The 21,459-nt window shown below is 44.3% G+C and overlaps 1 protein-coding gene across 1 annotated transcript in view; it reads right to left on the reverse strand.

Annotated features, from left to right (window-relative positions):
- Positions 1–531: 531 nt before the first annotated feature.
- VPS45 (vacuolar protein sorting 45 homolog) overlaps positions 532–21,459 on the reverse strand; it is a gene marked incomplete at both ends in the record, with an annotated part of 72,563 nt that continues 51,635 nt past the window's right edge. The window contains 2 exons of the mRNA XM_080693310.1: positions 532–619; positions 14,268–14,399. Coding sequence (XP_080549436.1) covers positions 532–619; positions 14,268–14,399 — 220 coding nt within the window. The remainder of the gene's footprint in view (positions 620–14,267; positions 14,400–21,459) is intronic.

A 21,459-nucleotide genomic window follows, 5' to 3' on the forward strand; every position in this document is an offset into this window, starting at 1 on the left:
GAATTCCCATCAATGGATCCCAAAGACATAAAACCCAGTCACTGGTATCTTTTCACAAAATGAATTTTATTATGGTCATACATGATTTCTCGGTACCACAGAAAACTGCAACGTTGGGACAAATAATTTGGGGATGGCTCTCTAAAGAAGCACGGGAGTCTCCAGAAACGAGCTCCTTGGGAATGTGGTTAATGGAAAGAAAGAGGAGGGTGGAGGGCGGACAGGACGGGAGGAGGGCGTGTCCTCACCCACTGCTCCGCAGCGCTCTCCCGCTGAAGACCCTTTCCCAAGAAAGACCCCGAGAAACCATCAGACACCCACATGACTGTGCTATCAAATGCACAAGGATACGCGCACTGATGTCGTAAAGAAACCACAAGAAAAGTGGGTTGGGAGAGCACGCCCAGGGAGGCGTGCTCAGCTCCTCCCTGGGCGTCGAGTGCCTGGGCCACGTGAGGTGGGTCATCAGCCCTGCGGGCAGTGGCTCGCGGTGCTCCATCCCTCCGTCCTCCACCCCTGTCTCCAGCTCTTCTACCTCCGGCTGGTTGGCCTGGCGGCGGCGTGCACACTCTCCTTGCCCCGGCTGTGCAGTCCGGAGGCCAAAACTTCCTCTAGGAAACTGACAAGAAGACTTGAGGTGATTTCAAGGAAAAGCAAAAGCCCCACCCAAAACCGAGTCTCTTGCTCATGGCATTGAAAGACATAGAAAGATAGCACGAAGCCGGGCGTGGAGGTGCCCGCTTGTAATCCCTCTGCTTGGGAGGCCGAGACAGGAGGGTCTCATTTCACAGGTTCGTAGCCAGCCTCAGCTACTTAGTGAGACCCTTTGCAACTTAGTGAGACCCTGTTTTATTCTTAGAATTTTTTTTTTTTTTTGTGGTACTGGGGGTGGAACCCAGAGGCTTTCTACCTCCGGGCTATACTCCCAGACCTATTTTATATTTTATTTGGAAACAGGGTCTCACTAAGTTGCTGAGAGCCTCACTAAGTAGCTGAGGCTGGATTCGAGCCTGTGCAATCCTCCTGTCTCAGCCTCCCAAGTGCAGGGATTACAAGTATGCACCACCACGCCCGGCTTAGCTTATTTTTTAAAAGGGGTTCTTCATCTTCTTCTCCTTCTTCTTCTTTTTTTTTTTTTTTTTTGTCTCTTTGGAACTGGAGATTGAACCCAGAGTGCTGTACCTGGAAAGCAGGTGCTTTGCCACTGAGCTACATCCCGGCCCTGAGACCCTTTTTTAAAGTAAAGAATAAAAATTAGGGCTGGGAGCTGGGCGTGGTGGCGCATGCTTATAATCCCAGCATTTGGGAGGCTGAGACAGGAGGATCTTAGTTTGAGGCCAGCCTCAGCTACTTAGTGAGGCCCTCTGCAACTCAGTGAGACCCTGTTTCAAAATAAAGAATAAAAAATAGGGCTGGAGGTGTAGCTTGGGAGTGGAACGCTCCTGGGTTCCATCCCCAGTACCTCACACACACACAAAAAGCACAAATAGTACAAGAAGTCCACTAGCCAGGTATTTTGGGGTAGCGTGCAAGCATCAGCCGAGCATGGAAACGTCCACGATTCCCTCATCACTTCTTCCCCAGAATCCTCACTTGGTTTTTCAGATTAAACTTGTAAAGTTTCTTAAGATTAATATTTTAAAGCCAGGTATGTTGGCACAGGTGAATAAGCCCAGTACTTGGGAGGCCGAGACGGGAGGATCACAGGTTTGCTGCCAGCCTCAGCTACTTAGCGAGGCCCTGTATCAAATTAAAAGCTAAAAGCCGGGCGTGGTGGCGCACGCTTGTGATCCCTGCGCTTGGGAGGCTGAGACAGGAGGATCGCGCAGGTTCGAAGCCAGCCTCAGCTACTTAGTGAGGCTCTCAGCAACTTAGTGAGACCCTGTTTCCAAATAAAGTATAAAATAGATCTGGGAGTATAGCCCGGAGGTAGAAAGCCCCTGGGTTCCAACCCTAGGACCACACACAGACACACACACACACACAAAATTCAAAGATAAAGATAGGTTTGGGGTCTAGCTCAGAGGTAGAATGTCCATGGACTCAATCCCCAGTGACACACACACACACACACACACACACACTCTCTCTCTCTCTCTCTCTCTCTCTCTCTCTCTCTCTCTCTCAGGCCTGGCCTTTTGGCCAACTGGAATGGAAACGTGCAGGTCAAAATAAGCCTTAGGGGATGCGGTAGCCCTGCTTATTTGGAAAGATAATATCAGAAGTCTTTGATTAGTGCCTTCTAGTAAGAATGAGACCAATGTGCTGGGAAGCCCTGTAGGAATTTATCAGGTGATACATTTCTGCTACAAAGGAAAAAAATAACTTTGCTAAAATTAAACTTACAGATCCTCCTCTGTAGATCAACAAGACCCCACATTCCTGACTGTAAGGAGAAAACACTGTATTTGCCAAACCTAATTTTGTTTCCTAGGGCCATTGTGACTTAAAATATATCTATCTGGGGACTTTGGTGAGTCACTGCACAGAATGCCTAAGAAATGATGGGCAGTGAGCATATTAGCTGCACCCTAAATTTAGCCTGTGTTTCAAAACAAAACAAAGGACAGCTTTTTCTTCTCTAGATTTGTTTTAAATCAATCTCCCTTCAAAGCAAACTCAAAAATCCCCTTCCCTGTGGTACTGCAATCCAGTGCGGTCAGGTCCCACCGCACACAAGCACTGTGACCTGGGCACTGCTGGGAGTGTGAAGGAACGCCCGCTGTCACTCCTGGCCAAGAAGCTCTCTGCGGAGACAGCCGCAGTCCCCACCTCCACCTGCGCGGTGTGGACAGGGGCGCTCCAGGGGCCAGCCAAGCGCTAGCACCCCGCTCTTTTGGCACAGGGGTGTGTGCCTGACTCTACACATAGAAGGAAGGTGGGTGGCAGAGAGCAGACCACCCCCAAGCCTCGGTTTTATTTATTTATTTATTTATTTATTTATTTATTTATTTATTTATTTGTGCTGGGGGTGGAACCCAGAGGCTTTCTACTTTCGGGCTACACTCCCAGACCTATTTTTTTTTTTCTATTTTCTTTGGAAACAAGGTCTTACTAAGTTGCCGAGAGCCTCACTAAGGAGCTGAGGCTGGCTTTGAACCTGTGTGATCCTCCTGTCTCAGCCTCCCAAGCAAGGGGATTACAAGCATGCACCACCACGCCCGGCTCAAACTTCAATTTTAAAAAGTCAACTTCATAGATGGGCGTGGTGGCGCATGCTTGTAATCCCAGCATTCAGGAGGCTGAGACCAGAGGATCTCAATTTGCGGACAGACTCACCTATGTAGTGAGGCCCTCTGCAACACAGTGAGACCCGGTTTCAAAATAAATAATTAAAAATAAGGCAGGGGGTGTAGCTTGGAGGGCAAATGCCCCTGGGTTCCATCCCCAGACCCCCCCCCCAAAAAAAAAGTCAACTTCAAAATATCTTGAAGGAAGCCGAGTGTAGTGGCGCATGCTTGTAATCCCAGTATTCAGGAGGCTGAGACCAGAGGATCGCAGTTCGCGGACAGCCTCAGCTACTTAGTGAGACCCTCTGCAACTTAGTGAGACCCAGTTTCAAAATAAAGAATAAAAAATAGGGCTGGAGGTATAGCTCGGAGGTCAAATGCCCCTGGGTTCCATCCCCAGACCCTCAAAAAAAACCAAACCCCCCCCCCAAAAAAAAAACCAAAAAAAACAAAAAAAGGCTTGAAGAACCAAGGCGTGGAGGCACAGGCTTTTAATCCCAGTCCTTGGGAGGCTGAGACAAGAGGATTGCAGGTTCAAGGGCAATCTCAGGAAGTAGTGAGACTCGACCTAGTGAGACCCCTAAAAATAGAATAGGGCTGAGGGTGTAGCTTGGAGGTCGAATGCCTCTGGGTTCAATCCTCAAGACCCCTCCCCCAAAAAAGTACTGAAGGCCTAAGAGATTGGCATTTGGGTCAAGAGCTGATGAGGTGACAGAGACTTTCTTTATCCGGAAAAGGCGCCTGTGCGAAGAAACCAAGGCTGGGATATTTCTGGAACAGGAAGCAGGCTGGTGTGTCTAAAGCGAACAAGGCGTGTGTGGCAGTGAGAGGTGAGATCAGAGGCACTAAGGAAGGAGACTGAGGGGAGGATGAGGTTGAGGTCACGGGAGGCTGGTCACAGGATTTGGGTCTTTACTTTGGGTAAGAGGAGGAATGTTGATCTGGGCGTGCTGGCAAACGCGGCCAATCCCAGTACTTGGGAGGCCAAGACAGGAGGATCGCGGGTTTGAGGCCACTGCAAGATCCTGTCTCAAGAAAGAAAAAACTGCCCAAGGGGACAGGGGGTGGGGGAGGAAGGGAAAAAAGGCTGAGGGGGTTTAGGTAGCATGGTACATTTTGAATTACACATTGTCACAGCTACACTAAGAAGAGACTTGGGGCGATGGAGAGCAGTTATAATAATCCCAGTGGGAAGTGATGCTGCTGAGGACCCCGGCAGTGGGAGGGAGAGGGCATCAGATTCTGGACCTATTTTGAAGTTAAGGTTCACAGGATTTACTGCTGAGTCAGGATGTAGATATGAAATAAGGCCGGGAATGGAGAAAACACCTAGGGTTTTTGTTTGTTTGTTTTGTACTGGGGATGGAACCCAGGAGCATTCTTCCCCTAAGCTACACCCCCAACCCTATTTTTTATTCTTTTTTTTTTTTGCGGGTCTGGGGTGGAACCCTGGGGCATTTGACCTCTGAGCGACACCCCAGCCCTATTTTTTATTCTTTATTTTGAAACCAGGTCTCACTGAGTTGCAGAGGGCCTCACAAGTAGCTGAGGCTGTCTGCGAACCGCGAACCTCCGGTTTCAGCCTCCCGAAAGCTGAAATTACAATCGTGCGCCGCCACGCCTGGCTCCTATTTTTCATTCTTTATTTTGAAAGAGGGTCTCACAAAGTTGCAAAGGGCCTTGCTAAGTAGCTGAATCTGCAATCCTCCTGTTTTAGCCTCCCATGTACTGGGATTACAAGCGTGTGCCATCACACCTGACAATACCCAGGTTTTTGACCTATTAACTCAGAGAATGGCAGCCTGGGCCTGGCAGTCTGAGGAGGGCTGTGTTCAGCAAGAAACACCAAAGTTATATAGCGCTTGAACCCAGGGGCTGGAGCTGGCTAGGGCGATGCTGCCACTGAGCTTAACCCTTAGCCTGTGGCTTGCTTTGGGTCATGTGAAGTGGGGTGTTTCTTAGACATTCAAGGAGAACTGTCAAGGACACTCAAGGACACAGTTGGATATACAAGTCTGGAGCTTGGGGGAGAAGTTCAGCCAACATTCAGTTCTCAATGGGGGGCATATTTACTTAAAGGGCTTTTTTTTTTTTTTTTTTTTTTTCAGTACCAGAGGATGGAACCCAGGGGCATTCTACTTCTAAGCTACACCCCTAGCCCTATTTTTTTTTTAGTCTTTATGTTTTTTTTTTTTTTTTTTTTTTGGTGGTACTGGGGGTGGAACTCAGAGGCTTTCTACCTCCGGGCTATACTCCCAGACCTCTTTTATATTCTATTTGGAAACAGGGTCTCACTGAGTTGCTGAGAGCCTCACTAAGTAGCTGAGGCTGGCTTCGAACCTGTGCGATCCTCCTGTCTCAGCCTCCCAAGCGCGGGTATTACAAGCGTGCGCCACCACACCCGGCAGTCTTTATGTTTTTTGAAACAGAGTTTCACTGAGTTGTGAACTGCCTTGCTAAGTAGTTGAGGCTGTCTGCAAACCATGAACCTCCGGTCTCAGCCTCCTGAATGCTGGGATTATAAGCGTGCGCCACATACTCAGCCTCTTAGAAGGCATATTTGATGAGGCCTGGAGACATCTGAACTTGTCATAATTGGTGGAAGGCTGTTGCCTCTAGCGGGTAGAAGCCAGGGGTATCGCTGAAAATCCGACATGCAGGGGATAGCCCACCACCACAAAGATGATCTGGCCCAAAATACTGCTGGTATTAAGGTTAAGAATCTTTGGGCTCGCTGGGCGTGGTGGCACATGCTTGTAATCCCCGCACTTGTGAGGCAGAGACAGGAAGATCGCGCAGGTTCGAAGCCAGCCTCGCTGGCTTAAGAGACCCTGTTTCCAAATTTAAAAAAATATTAAAAATAGGTCTGGGGTCTGGGAGTGTATCCCGGAGGTAGAAGGGTTTCCAGGAACCCCAGTACCACACACACACACACACACACACACACACACACAAAAAAAAAAAAAAAAAACCTCTGGGCTAAGCCAGGCATGGTGGCACATGCTTGTAATCCCAGCATTCGGGAGGCTGAGACCAGAGGATCGTGGTTCGGGGACAGCTTCAGCTACTTAGTGAGGCCCTCTGCAACTCAGTGAAAATAAAGAATAAAAAAATATGGCAGGGGGTGTAGCTTGGAGGTCGAATGCCCCTGGGTTCCATCCCAAAAAAAAAAGAAAAAAAAAAAAAAAAAAAAGAATCTCTGGGCTAGAGATATAAATTTGGGTGTCATCAGTTGAGAGAGAGAATTTAAAGCCAGGATAGCAGAAGAAATTGCCAAGGGAGTGGGTGTGCTGATGAAGAGAGATGGTCTAAGGACCAAGTCCCGGAGATTCCCAAAATAGGAGAAAGCAGCAAACGAGCCAGAGAAAGCAAGCACCGAGGCTGGGGACAGGAGAACACAGTTCCTAGAAGCCAAGTGAAAAAATGCTTCAGAGCTCGGGGCACGGCTCAGTTGTGGAGTGCTTGCCCTGGATGGTTCTCGGCATCACCACAAGCGCCATTTGGGGAGTAAGTGTGGTAAAAGCCCAGTGGAGTGGTTTAGGAGAACATATAGGTTTAAGAGAAAGCATGAAGGGAGGAATTAGAGACAGTGAGTGTAAAGAACTCTTGGAGAATTCTGGTATAAAAGAGAACAGAGAGGCCCGGGCCACAGCTTGTTTTGTAAAACATAGAGGGTGTGTTCAGCACACACAAGCTAAAAAAAGATAAAATCCGCAAAAGCTGGCTTCCTCCCATCCTGAGGTATTGGTGATGGAACACAGGGGCATTCTACCTCCGAGCTATACCCCCAGCCCTATTTTTCATTCTTTATTTTGAAACAGGGTCTCACTGAGCTGCAGAGGGCCTCACTAAGTAGCTGAGGCTGTCCGTAAACCATGATCCTCCTGTCTCAGCCTCCCAAGTACTGAGATTACAAGTGTGCACCACCAAGCCCAGCCTATTACCCTAATACTTTCTTATGAATGATATCATTGCTTATTTAAAAATATAGCTAGGCCGGCCGTGGTGGTGTACGCGGTAATCCCAGCATTCGGGAGGCTGAGCTGAAGGGGCATTTTTCCACTGAACTAGATCCCCAGCCCCATTTTTGTTTTTTATTTTGAAACAGGGTCTCAAGCTAGCCACGAACCTAGATCCTCCTGTCTCAGCTCCCGAGTACTGGGATTACAAGCATGCGCCACCATGCCTGGCTGAAAATGTATATAATTTTTTTTCGTATGTGGTACTGGGGGTGGAACCAAGGGCATTTCTACCTCTGGGCTCTACTCCCAGACCTATTTTATACTTTATTTGGAAACAGGGTCTCGCTAAGTTGCTGAGAGCCTCACTAAGTAGCTGAGGCTGGCTTCGAACCTGTGTGATCCTCCTGTCTCAGCCTACCAAGCACTGGGATTACAAGCATGCGCCACCACGCCTGGCTAAAATGTACATCTTTTTTTTTTTTTTTTTTTGTGGTACTGGGGATGGAACCCAGGGGCCTTCTATCTCCGGGCTACACTCCCAGACCTATTTTATATTTTATTTGGAAACAGGGTCTCTTAAGCCAGCTGAGGCTGTCTTCGAACCTGTGTGATCCTCCTGTCTCAGCCTTCCAAGTGCAGGGATTACAAGCGTGCGCCACCAAGCCTGGCTAAAATGTACATAATTTTTAAACAATATATAGTATAGTCTCTTATTTCAAGATTCAATAAAAATGTATATAAAATGACATTTATTATAACACTGTTTATACAAATGAGAAATTAAAAAGAATATCAAATAATATTTGTTTTGTTCACTACTATATGACCTGTCTCAAGATAGCTCCTGGGATTTGGTAGGTGCATAATAAGTATGTGTTGAATGAATAAAAAAATCCCAAGAACTAGTTAAATAAATTGTGCCATAATCCAAGAACAGCATGGTGGTGCACTCTTGTAATCCCAGCATTCGGGAGGCAGAGACATACATACATACATACATATATAAGTATTTTCATTGAAAGCACACCTAAGTATATTTCCTTTTATTAAAAATATATGTAAGCTGGGCGTGGTGGTGCATGCTTGTAATGCTAGCATTTGGGAGGCTGAGACAGGAGGATCTGGGTCCTTGGCTAGCCTCAGCAATTACTTAGTGAGGCCCTCTGCAACTTAGTGAGACCCTGTTTCAAAGCAAAGCACAAAAAAGCCAGGCATGGTGGTGCATGCTTGTAATGCTAGCATTTGGGAGGCTGAGACAGGAGGACCTCAGTTCACAGCCAGCCTCAATTACTTAATGAGGCCCTTTGCAACTCAGTGAGACCCTGTTTTAAAATAGAGAATTAAAAATCAGGCTGGGGGTGTAGCTCAGAGGTAGCATGCCCCTGGGTTCCATCCCCAGTACTATAAAAAAAAAGTGTATATGTTCATAGAAAGAGTCTAAAGAATATGCATCTGGATACTGAGAACATCCCCTGTGGTGGGATGGTGGCAGTATACATATTTTTAAATTTTCTTCTTTTTGCTTAGCTGCATTTTTTTCCTATAAGAAGTTATGTATTGCGGGGCGTGGTGGCGCGCGCTTGTAATCCCTGCACTTGGGAGGCAGAGACAGGAGGATCATGCTGGTTCGGAGCCAGCCTCGCTGGCTTAAGAGACCCTGTTTCCAAATTAAAAGAATATAAAAAATAGGTCTGGGAGTATAGCCTGGAGGTAGAAGGGCTTCCATGAACTCCAGTACCACCAAAAAAAAAAAAAAAAAAAAGAAGTTATGTATTGATTTTTCAATTAAAATATGTTTAAAATTTTATTTATTTATCTGTTTGTTTATTTACTGTCTATCTGTCTGTCTGTCTATCTATTTTTCGGTACTGGGGATTGAACCTAGGGGCATTCTACCTCTCAGTTACACCTCAGCCACATTTTTTTATTCTTTATTTTGAAACAAGATCACAGTAAGTAGCTGAGGCTAGATGTAAACCTGCAATCCTCCCGTCTCAGCCTCCCAGGTACTGGGGTTAGAATGCATCCCATCGGGGCTTTTGCAAAGGCGTCTAAGGCTTTGGTCACAGGAGGAAAACACTGCCAAAGAAAATCTCTACAAAGAAGCTAACGGTTCCAGCAACTTCAAAACCGCCCTTGAAACGCTCCTGAGTGAAGACGCGTGCTCTCTGGATTCCTTTCTCTTGCAAATGCAAATTCTGTCATAGTATCCTAATTTTTCTGTAAATAATTCAGAGAGCCAACCAACTTGTGGTTACAGGAGAAGGTCCAAGTTTCTAATGTTACTTGTTTAGGTAGAAATCTATGAAGTGCCTGCTGATAACATGGATGGGCCCTTCTCACCTGTTTTCTAAGCTCTTCGCTGTGTTCTCTACAAACATTCCTCGGTTACAGTTAAATTATTACCAACACTCAGGCATCATTTCAGATAGTGATGAAGCTGTCAGCTGCCACTAATTAATCAAGCTAATCATTTTTAGTCAAAGAGCAACACCATCATTTAAATCCCATTCTGTGTGTGTGTGTGTGTGTGTGTGTGTGTGTGTGTGTGTGTGTGTGGTATTGGGGATGGAACTCAGGGGCTTTCTACCTCCAGGCTACATTTCCGGACCTATTATATATATACATTTTGAAAACAGGGTCTCACTGAGTTGCAAAGAGCCTCACTAAGTAGCTGAGGCTGTTGGCAAACTGCGATCCTCCTGTCTCAGCCTCCCAAATACTGAGATTACAAGCGTGCGCCACCACACCCGGCCTTAAACCTCATTCTTAGTAATTTTTGGATGACAACATCTTAAAACTAAATAATCCCTCACTTTTGTGTTATCCCCCCTTTGGTTTACAGTATTTGTTTAGTAGGCAAACAGCTTCACATTTTCTTCATTTGGTAAAAATATACTTTGCCTACCTTATAAGTGACATTTAAAGCAAGGGGTGAGGGAAAAGCACAGCTAGGTAAATCTTCCTAAAATATGTCAACCGAGTGCCCAGGTGCTCACACCAAAAACAGACTGTGTTCAGTGCCAGCCTTACCGCTTGTTAGTTTTATGATTTAGGGCAAGGTATTTTATCTTTTTAATATCATTAATTCCTCATGTGAAAAATAAGGTTGATGATAATAATAAAACTAATTGCTCACTGGGTTATTTTTGTGTGTGTGGTAATGAGGATTGAACTCAGGGACATTCTACCTCTGAGTGATCCTCCTGTCTCCGCCTTCCAAGCACTGGGATTACAAGCGTGTACCACCACGCCTGGCTCTTTGGCTTATTTTGACAATTAAACAAAATTGAATGGGTAAAAGCCAGGTGCCTAGATGCATGCCCATAGTCCCAATACTTGGGAGACTAAGACAGGATGATTGAAGGTTTGAGATCAGCCTCAGCAATTTAGTGAGACCCTGTTTGGAAATAAAAAATAAAAAAAGGCAAGAGGAGGAGTTAAGAGGTATAATGCTGCTGGGGTCATTTCCCAAGACCAAAACAGACAAACAAACAATGGAAAGCATTGTGAGCTGCGTGGGTTATTTTAAATGACCTGTGCTAATGACCTATACTATTCTAGTAGCCACATTAAAAAGGTAAAATGATAGCTGAGTGTGGTGGTGCACGCCTGTAATCCTTGCACTTGGGGGGCTGAGACAGGAGAATTGCAGGTTCAACGACAGCCTCAGCAAAGAGTGAGACTCCCATCAACCTATCAAGACCCTGTTTCCAAATAAGAAATAAAATTAGACTGGGGGTGTAGTGAACCCCAGAACCACACACACACACCACACACACACACACACACACACACACACACCGAAGCCAGGTGCGGTGGCACATGCCTGTAATCCTAATATTTGGAGGCTGAGACAGAAGGATCTCAGGTTCAAGGTCAGCCTCAGCAACTTAGTAAGACCTTGGTAACTTAGGGAGACCTTATTAAAAAAAAAAAAATAGCCGGGCGTGGTGGCGCACGCTTGTAATCCCCGCGCTTGGGAGGCTGAGACAGGAGGATCGCACAGGTTCAAAGCCAGCCTCAGCTACTTAGTGAGGCTCTCAGCAACTGAGTGAGACCATATTTCCAAATAAAGAATAAAATAGGTCTGGGAGTGTAGCCCGGAGGTAGAAAGCCCCTGGGTTCCACCCCCAGTACCACACACACACACAAAAAAAAATAAATAAAAAATAAACGGGGCTGGGGATGTATGCCCATGGGTTCCACTTCCCAGTACCACAAACATAAAAATAAAAAAAGAAAGAAAATAAATTTTAACCCAGGCATGGTGGTACTCATCTGTAATCCCAGTAATTAGGAGGTTGAGATAGGAGGATTGCAGGTTTGAGGCCAACCTCAGCAACTTAGAGAGATCCTGTTTCCAAATAAAAACAAATAAATAAAAAGGGCTCAGAGGTGGAATGCTCTGGCTTCAATCCCCAGTGCCACACATAATAAAGAGATTATTTATTTATTTATTTTTATTTTTATTTTTTTTGCGGGTCTGGGGATGGAACCCAGGGGCATTTGACCTCCGAGCTACACCCCCTGCCCTATTTTTTATTCTTTATTTTGAAACAGGGTCTCACTGAGTTGCGGAGGGCCTCACTAAGTAGCTGAGGCTGTCCTCGAACCACGATCCTCCAGTCTCAGTCTCCCGAATGCTGGGATTACAAGAGTGCACCACCACGCCTGGCTCTAAAAAGATGATGATGATGATGATTATTATTATTATTATTATTATTATTATTATTTTTGGTGGTACTGGGGTTCCTGGAAGCCCTTCTACCTCCGGGCTACACTCCCAGACCTATTTTTACATTTTTATTTGGAAACAGGGTCTCCTAAACCAGCGCATGTGGCTGGCTTCGAACCTGCGCGATCCTCCTGTCTCTGCCTCCCAAGCGCGGGGATTACAAGCGTGCGCCACCACGCCCGGCTAAAAAGATTATTATTTTAAAGAATTATTAATACATGTGAAAGTGTTCTCAATATAATTAAAAACAGGTAAAAAATTGTGTAGACAATGTGATCCTAATTATGACATAAACAAAACTAAAAAATGTGTAAGAAAACCCGGGTGTGGTGGCGCACGCTTGTAATCCCAGCACTCGGGAGGCTGAGACAGGAGGATCGCAGTTCGCGGCCAGCCTCAGCTACTTAGTGAGGCCCTTTGCAATTCAGTGAGACCCTGTTTCAAAATAAAGAATAAAAAATAGGGGTGGGGTGTAGCTCAGAGGTAGAATGCCCCTGGTTCCATTCCCAGTAAAACACACACACACACACACACACACACACACACACACACACACAAAGTTAAAGAAAAAAATTAGAATAAACTAAACCGGGCGTGGCTTGTAAACCCAGCATTTGAGAGGATGAGACAGGAGGATCACAGTTTGAAGACAGACTCAGCTACTACTTAGTTGAGACCCTGTTTTGAAATAAAGAATGAAAAATAGGGCTGGTGGTGTAGCTTGGAGGTAGAATGCCCCTGGGTTCAAACCTTAGTACCACAAAAAAAAAAAAAAAAAAAAAGAAAAGAAACCAAAACATTAATTGTGATTAGCCCTGAGTTATACTAGTTGATTCTTATTTTTACATTTATTGACTTATTTTTTACAGTAATCACAATTAGTGATTGGTGGGGAAATGCCTATTAATCTGTTCACAGACACTATATGTCTTTGCCAGTTTAGAGGGAAAATAACTGACAAATGGGATCATTAATTATTTTTCAGGTTTATAGCTAATGAGGGTTTAACTGAATTCGATTCAGTTTTCTTTCTTTTTTTCTTTCTTCATTTTTTTTTTGTGTGGAACTGGGGATGGAACCCAGGGGCCTTCTACCTCTGGGCTACAGTCCCAGACCTATTTTCTATTTTTACTTGGAAACAGCCTCCCAAGTACTAGATTACAGGTATGCGCTACTGTACCTGGCTATTTTCTTACTTTTCATGTTCTATCTTTCCTAATAGACAATGACTTACTTGAAATAGAATCCTTAATTTATTCATATTTGTATTCTTTTATTCCAAATACTTAGCAAATGAATATATTTTTTTCTTTTCTTTTCTTTTTTACAGTACTGGGGATGGAACCCGGGGGCATTCTACCTCCGAGTGACATCCCCAGCCCTACTTTTTATTCTTTATTTTGAAACAGGATCTAGCTGAGTTGCAAAGGGCCTCACTAAGTAGCTGAGGCCGTCTGTGAACTGTGATCCTCTATTCTCAGCCTCCCGAATGCTGGGATGACAAACGTGCACCACCACGCCTGGCATGAATGAATATAATTAATAGCAAAATAGAAAAACTCCCAGATTCAAAGGTCATTTTGTTTAGATATGTTCCAAGTGCCAGTCTGTGGCTATTAGTTTTCTCCTTCCTTGAACATAGGAAACACACATTATTATTATTATTTTTTGGTGGTACTGGGGTTCCTGGAAGCCCTTCTACCTCCGGGCTACACTCCCAGACCTAGTTTTACAGTTTTATTTGGAAACAGGGTCTCCTAAACCAGTGCGCGCAGCTGGCTTCGAACCTGCGCGATCCTCCTGTCTCCACTTCCCAAGCGTGGGGATTACAAGCGTGCGCCACCACGCCCGGCGGAAACACACATTATTAATAGTAGAGGATGGTTCTTACACTCCAGGTTTTTTGTTTTTTTTTCCATATTGGAGTTTGAATCCAGAAGGATTCTACCTCTGAGCTACACCTGCAGCCCTATTTTATTTTTTATTTTGAAACAGAGTCTCTCTAGGTTTCTGAGGATTTTGCTAAATTGCTAATGCTGGCCTCAAGCCTTCAATCCTCTTGTCTCAGTCTCCCAAGTACTGGGATTACAGGCATGGCCACCAGACCCCGCTGCTCTCTAGGTCTTTGGCCTAATAAGGTGACTGATGAATTTAACGGACTATTGATCCTTCATCTCACAAATGCTAAATTATTCCATGAATGGATCTTGCAAACACAAGCGCATTTGGTTTACAGTAGTTTGGTCTTCACTGACCAGTCTTTCCAACATATGGGGAATCTAAGATTTCTTTTCTGGGGAAAGGGAGAGAAGCTTACGGCAGCCTGCTGCCCTTTACCTTTTTGTGTTGTGCACCGTGGTTCCGCCCAGGACAATCCGCACCCCAGGAGTGGTGCGGTTCAGGTTATAAACCGTTAGCGCCTCTTCATAGGTGGCTCCTCCAATTACAAACACAATGATATCCTGAGGTCTGTGATAATGCGGAGAGAGATAATGTCACAGGATAAGAAAAAGAAAGGGCAAAGATCTGTTATTATTATATACACAGGGTTTGAATTTCTAAATCTTTCTTTTTTTGGCAGAGGAAGCCGAATTAAAGGAGAAGAGAATAAAAGACTTAAAAAAAAGTTTTAATGATCTGAAATTGGCAGGAAACAGAGCAGGAAATGCTGAATAGTGATTTGCTTTCTGTTTGCTTTCTGTTTATGAGCGGATGTCTTAGAATTTCTGGGCTGTGGATTTCAGAATAGCACAATACTGTTTGCTAGAACCAAATGTAGAAATATTCATTCACATTCAAAAGGCTGTAGAATGCTCCACTGTGACATATCAATATTCCACTAATTTATGCCTGTACTACCCTGTGTCAAATCCTCAGGAAAGTGTCATTACAGTGGCCCCTGTCCAACAGCCTCAAAGCATTTTGGAAAGTGTATCTGGGTGGATCCATAACATGGTAACTAAAAACATTTAGTATTTTCAGTAAATGAGAAATTTTTCAGCAAAATGAAAATAAGTTTTCAGTAAAAAAGAATGGAACAGGCCGGGTGTGGTGGTACACGCTTGTATCCCCGCGCTTGGGAGGCTGAGACAGGAGGATTGCAGAGGTTCGAAGCCAGCCTCAGCTACTTGGTGAGGCTCTCGGCAACTTAGTGAGACCCTGTTTCCAAATAAAGTATATATTAAAAAAAGGTCTTGGAGTATAGCCCAGAGGTAGAAAAGCCCCTGGGTTCTATCCCAATTACCACACACACACACACAAAAAAAAAAAAAAAAAAAAAAAAAGAATGGAACACATAAATTAGTGGTACCTATAGGAATTCTGCTTTTTTTTTTTTTTGTGGTACTGGGGGTGAAACCCAGGGGCTTTCCTACCTCCGGGCTATATTCCCAGACCTATTTTATACTTTATTTGGAAACAGGGTCTCACTAAATTGCTGAGAGCCTCACTAAGTAGCTGAGGCTGGCTTCGAACTTGTGCGATCCTCCTGTCTCAGGTTCCCAAGCGCGGGGATTACAAGCGTGCGCCACCACGCCCGGCTGAATTCCACCTCTTCTTAAAAATCTTTGTTTTTAAATTCTTTCAGTAAACCAGGAAAAAGAAACCATGGAAACTAAAAAACCCGTGGGTGTGGTTTTGATACTGGACACGCTGACATAGTGGCTTGTCACTGGGCTTCCCTGGGTAACGCGGTGTTTCTTCCTGTGTTTCAATCTTTATCAAAATGGCTTCATGACATGAGAAGGCCTCCTGTTAGCTTTTTTGCAGATATCAATGAAAACAAGATTCTATTATTTCGAAATCTGCTAGTCTTGCTTTTCTTTGCTGATGCATCAAAAGAAGATAAAATTACTTAGGCAAATATGTGTGTGTGTGGGGGGGTACTGGGCATTCTACCTCCATACTACACTCCCAGCCTTTTAATATTTTTTTGTTTTGAAACAGGGTCTTGCTAGGTTGCTGAAAGTCTCACTTATTTGCTGAGGCTGGTCTCAAACTTGCAATCCTCCTGTCTAAGCCTCTCAAGTGCTAGATTTACAGGCGGGCACCACTACATGAAACCCAGGGGCATTCAACCTCAGAGCTACATCCCCTGCCCTATTTTGTATTCTTTATTTTGAAACAGGGTATCACTGAGTTGCGGAGGGCCTCTAAGTAGCTGAGGATGTCTGCGAACCGTGATCCTCCAGTCTCAGCCTCTTGAGTGCTGGGATTACAAGTGTGCGCCACCACGCTCGGCTCAGCCTAGTTAATTTTTTAAAAAATATTATTTTAGCCGGGCATGGTGGTGCATGCTTGTAATCCTAGTACTCGGGAGGCTAAGACAGGAGGATCACAGGTTCCTGGCCAGCCCTAGCTACTTAAGCCCTCTGTAATTTAGTGAGACTCTGTTTCAAAATAAAGAATAAAAGGGTTGGATAGCCAGGCGTGGTGGTACACGCCTGCTTATAATCCCAACATTTGGGAGGCTGAGACAGAGGATCGCGGTTTACAGATAGCCTCAGCTACTTAGTGAGGCCCTCTGCAACTCAGTGAGACCCTGTTTCAAAATAAAGAATAAAAAATAGGGCTGAGGGTGTAATTTGGAGGTAGAATGCCCCTAGGTTCCATCCCCAGTACTGGAAAAAAAAAATAAAAGCATTGGAGGTATAGCTAGGATGTAGGAATGACCCTGGGTTCAATCCCTAGTACTGAAAAAAAAAAAAAAAAAGCAAAAGCCCCCCCCCCCCTAAATTATTTGTGTAGATAAATGCATGTACACAGTATCAGGTCTGAAGGTGTTCAAGGGGTACACCAAAAAAGCAGGTTTCCCCTCCATTGCGGCCTCCTGTCCCCCACCTCTAGTCCTTCTCTGGAGGCACTGTTACTCATCTCTAGGACAGGATCTGAGTGGATGTGCGCACACACATGAAGGCATCTTATGCACGCCATTCTGCCTGTATCTTGGGTAGAGTGTGTGTTTTTAAATTTTTGAGAGATCGTGCCACTTTGCTTCACGGATGACAACCCTCAGCAATTCTGGAAAGTGCCTATTATTTTTTGTAGTACTGGGGATTGAACCAAGGGCTTTGTGCATGCTCGGCAAGCACTCGACCCCTGAGGTACAGCCCAGCCTTTTTTGGGGAAAGGGGATGTATGGTACTGGATATGGAACCCAGGGTGTTCTACTTCTGAGCTACAACCCTAGCCCTATTTTATTTTATTTATTTATTTTATATTGAAGCAGGGTATCACTAAGTTGCTAAAAGTCTTATTAAGTTGTTGAAACTGGCCTGGAGTCTGTACTCCTCCTGTCTCAGCCTCCCAAGTACTGGGATTACAGGCGTGTGCCATCATGCCTAGCTATAAAATGCTTTTTTAAAAATCCAGCTTATGAGCTGTTTATTCGCAATGTCCTGTTTTGATCCTCTTTTTTTTTTTTCTTGCAGAACTGGGGATTGAACCCAGGGACAATCTACCTCTGAGCTACACCCCCAGCCTTAATCCTGACTCTTTATTTTGAAACAGGGTCTCACTAAATTGCAGAGGGCCTCACTAGGTAGCTGAGGCTGGCTGCAAACCTGCAATCCTCCTGTCTTAGCCTCCCAAGTACTCGGATTTCAAGCATGTGCTACCAGCCTGGCTCTCTTGAGCCGCATTTTTTTTTTTTTTTTTTTTTTTTTTGGTGGTACTGGGGGTGGAGCCTAGGGGCTTTCTACCTCCGGGCTATACTCCCAGACCTATTTTATATTCTATTTGGAAACAGGGTCTCACTAAGTTGCTGAGAGCCTCACTCAATAGCTGAGGCTGGCTTTGAATCTGTGCGATCCTCCTGTCTCAGCCTCCCAAGCGCGGGGATTATAAACGTGCGCCACCACGCCCGGCTTGATCCTCTTTTTTTTTTTTTTTGGTGGTACTGGGGTTCCTGTCATTTTTTAAAAACACATTTTACCTAGCTTGAACTACCACCCTGGCGTAATTCCAAACCTTTCTCTGTAGCTTTATCCTTCAGCTCTGGCTCCAGATCTACATATCTGTACAGTACATACATTTCAGATTCATCACCTTACTATTCAGCTTCTACTTCAATCTGCTTCTATACTACCTATTCCCATCAATGGCAATGCATTGGTTTTGAACAAATTAGAACAACTTAGCGGTGTAAACAACACAAATTATTATTTGATAGCTGTATGGGTGAGAAGTCTGCTGTAGGTTTCACTGGGCAAAATCAAGGTGTCAGCAGGGCTGTGTTACTTCTGGAAGCTCTAGGGGAAGAAGCTATTTTGTTTTGCCAGCTCTAGAAGTTGTATTTCTTGGCTGTGTGATCATAGGGACATTTTATCTCTGAGTTGTACCCTCAGCCTTTCTTTTTCTTCCTCTTTGCAGTATTGGGGATGGAATCCAGGGGCATTCCACCTCCCAGTTACACCCCCAAACCTATTATTTTATTCTTTATTTTGAAACAAGGTCTCACTAAATTGCAAAGAGGCTCACTAAGTAGCTGAGGCTGTTCAGCTGTTCAGGAACTGTGATCCTCCTGTCTCAGCCTCCCAAATGCTGGGATTCCAAGCATGTGCCACCACACTGGCTGATTATTTTGAAACAAGGTCTCACTAAGTTGCAGAGGGCCTCATTCAGTAGCTGAGGCTGCCGGAGAACTAAGGATCCTCCTCTCTCAACCTCCCAAGTACTGGGATTACAAGCGTGCGTCACCACGCTTGGCTCTACCCTCAACCTTTTTGATATTTTCTTTTGAAACAGGGTCTTGCTAAATTGCCAAGGGTCTCCTAAATTGCTGAGGCTGGCCTCGAACCTGCAACCCTCCTGTTTCAGCCTCTCAAGAGCCGGAATTACAGGCCTGCGCCACTACTCCTGGCACCCATCCCCCTAACCTCTTACTGTAGAGTGCCCAGAGTCCAGCCATTGGGCCTTTTTTCTTCCCAATCTATAGATTCCCTAGATCTGCTCTAATATTGTGTTCACTAGCAACATGGGGCTATTTAATTAAAATAAAATAAAATAAAAGTTACGTTCCACAGTAGCATTCGACACATTTCAAGCGCTCAACAGTTCCTTGTAGCTACTGGCGGCCTGCTATGGTTTGTGACGGCTTGAGGATGTTCCCCAAACGTTTGTAGGATGAATTCAACCCCAGCGTGAGGTGTTAAGAGGGTGGAAACTGACTCTATGTGTTAAGAGGTGGGGTCTCTAAAATGGGGGAAAGATCGGGATTAGATAAGGTCATCAGAGAGGAGCCCTCAGGACTAGATACTGGTGGCTACAGAAGAAGAGAGACCAGAGGATGCAGCCGTATATTTCCAGAATATGAGTATTTTTTACAGTAAGATGTGACGTGCTGTGTTCCTTATGGTGAGGGCCAACTCTGCCTGAGGCCCATTATACAGTTTTATCCTGAGCAAACAATACCGATGAATATACAGATCATCCCATTAAGAAGAAGGAAGGGAGTTTCTCCCTTGAAGGGTACAGTGACCATCTTGGTGACTGAGGAGAAGAATCAAGTGGTAAGAAATGCTGCTGCTTCTCCGGAGCTGCCCTCTGCTCTCACCTGCCTCAAGAGCACACCTTCTCTTACAGAAAAGAAGAGCAAGAACTGGAAGGATACCCCAATGGGCTTCCAGTGCGCCAGAGCACACTGTCCTTTAGTCTGATCATTTCAGGGTGCTGGGCTATTTTTATACTGTGGAGACAGAAGAAATGTCATGGATAGTTGCTTGTGGGTGTAGGTTATATAAATGGAAGAACAAAACCTAGATTCAAGGATCAGCTCTTAGAACTTGGCTTAGCTGTAAACTGAACAAAGATGACTATGTCTCATTTGTTTATGAAAACATAAATACATGTTTTCCTGAGCCTTCTGCTACTTATTCAAGCTGGCTTAAGGAAGAACGTTTATAAAAAAAAATGTGAACCTCTCTGCCATTTTTCCTTTCTTTCCCTTTCCTCAGTGAATTTTAACAGTGGATGTTCTGATGAGGCCAATGGTAAAGTATACAGCACGTCTTTTTTATACAATGGCCAAAGTTAAGTGGAATATACAAGTTTAATTCTTTGTGTCTATCGCCCTGTGCTCTGTCACTCACCATAGCAACCAAAGGCATTAATTAATGCAGGCAGCAAACAGTCGCCAACCACAGCCAGCTCATGCTGGATCCAGCTCTACGAGGACACCAGTTTGTCTCTTATTTTGTTAGAAAAATAAAAAAATTCCCATACAGTATTTCTGGAGATCATTGTTTCTATACTTGAGTAAGCCAGGCAAGAACGGAAACTTTTAAAAAGGCAATACTTTATCTATTTTGTGGGCCGTTGCACTTATGTCTAACATGCAAATTTGTTGAATCTACTTACAGATGGTAAAGTTCTTGTGAACATTTACTGCAGGAAAAAAGGCCAATAAAAGGGACTGTTGCTTTTATAGAAACAGAAAGCAAGCTGCGGCAACAAATTCTACTAAGTTTGTGTAAACGTGAGAAGTACTTTCTTTTTAATGGCTTGGTTCTGGCACGCGTCATCATACAGCTCCATTTCCCCATAAGTGAAAAGTGGCTTGTTCTTATCAGGGAGAAGAAGCAATTTCTGGAGTGAGAAAGTAAATTAGCCTGATAATAGGATGTTTGGGTATTCCATCTGGAGGCTAAAAATCAAACACAATTTGTGGATATGGCCGTACTGCCAAATAGGTTGGCCACTAAAGTAACTGCTGAGAGCTAAAAGATTTCTACAAGTGGTTTTGCAAAATTTTATTCCTGTCTCATCTCCTTTGACACTAATATAACACCAATGGGACCACGGTGCTCCATCATGAGACGACTGCTAAAATCAATGACTCCTCTCAGTGGGATGACCTAGTGCGAGAGAGTGGCTGCAGCGGATGGTGGGGCCAAGGCAGGAGTTAATTCTGTGCACATCTATCCTTCCCATTAATGATTATATAGGTATTATAATAAAGGACGACTTATATTTTGCTAACCTTTGGGGTTGTCACAACATATAACATGGTTCTTTATAAATAGTAGGTATTCAATAGCAGTTAAATTATGAAGTATGTATAAGCAGCTGATATGCCAAAATTGATAGTTGGAAAATATAAACCAGAGAAAAAATTTAGTTGATGCTATAGAATATTTAGATTATTGTAGCTTGCTAGAAACTTTATACATTATTTTGTCCAGAGGTAACAACCATTAGTAATTTCATAATTATTCTTTCAGAAATAGTTTCTGTGTACATACATAGATATACTTAGATATTGTAAACATATACATATGATTATATATGTATATAATTGTCACCTATTATATACATACACATATATAGTCACACTTGTGTTTATATAGATTTTCTTCACAAAAGGGATATGATAAGCTGGGTGTGATGGTGCATGCTTGTGATCCCAGCATTTGGGAGGCTGAGACTGGAGGATTGCAGTTCGTGGACATCCTCAGCTACTTAGTGAGGCCCTCTGCAACTCAGTGAGACTGTTCCAAAATAAAGAATAAAGCCAGGCATGGTGGCGCATGCA

Source organism: Muscardinus avellanarius (assembly GCF_963383645.1).
Source record: "Muscardinus avellanarius genome assembly, chromosome: 3".
NCBI classification, from domain to species: domain Eukaryota; kingdom Metazoa; phylum Chordata; class Mammalia; order Rodentia; family Gliridae; genus Muscardinus; species Muscardinus avellanarius.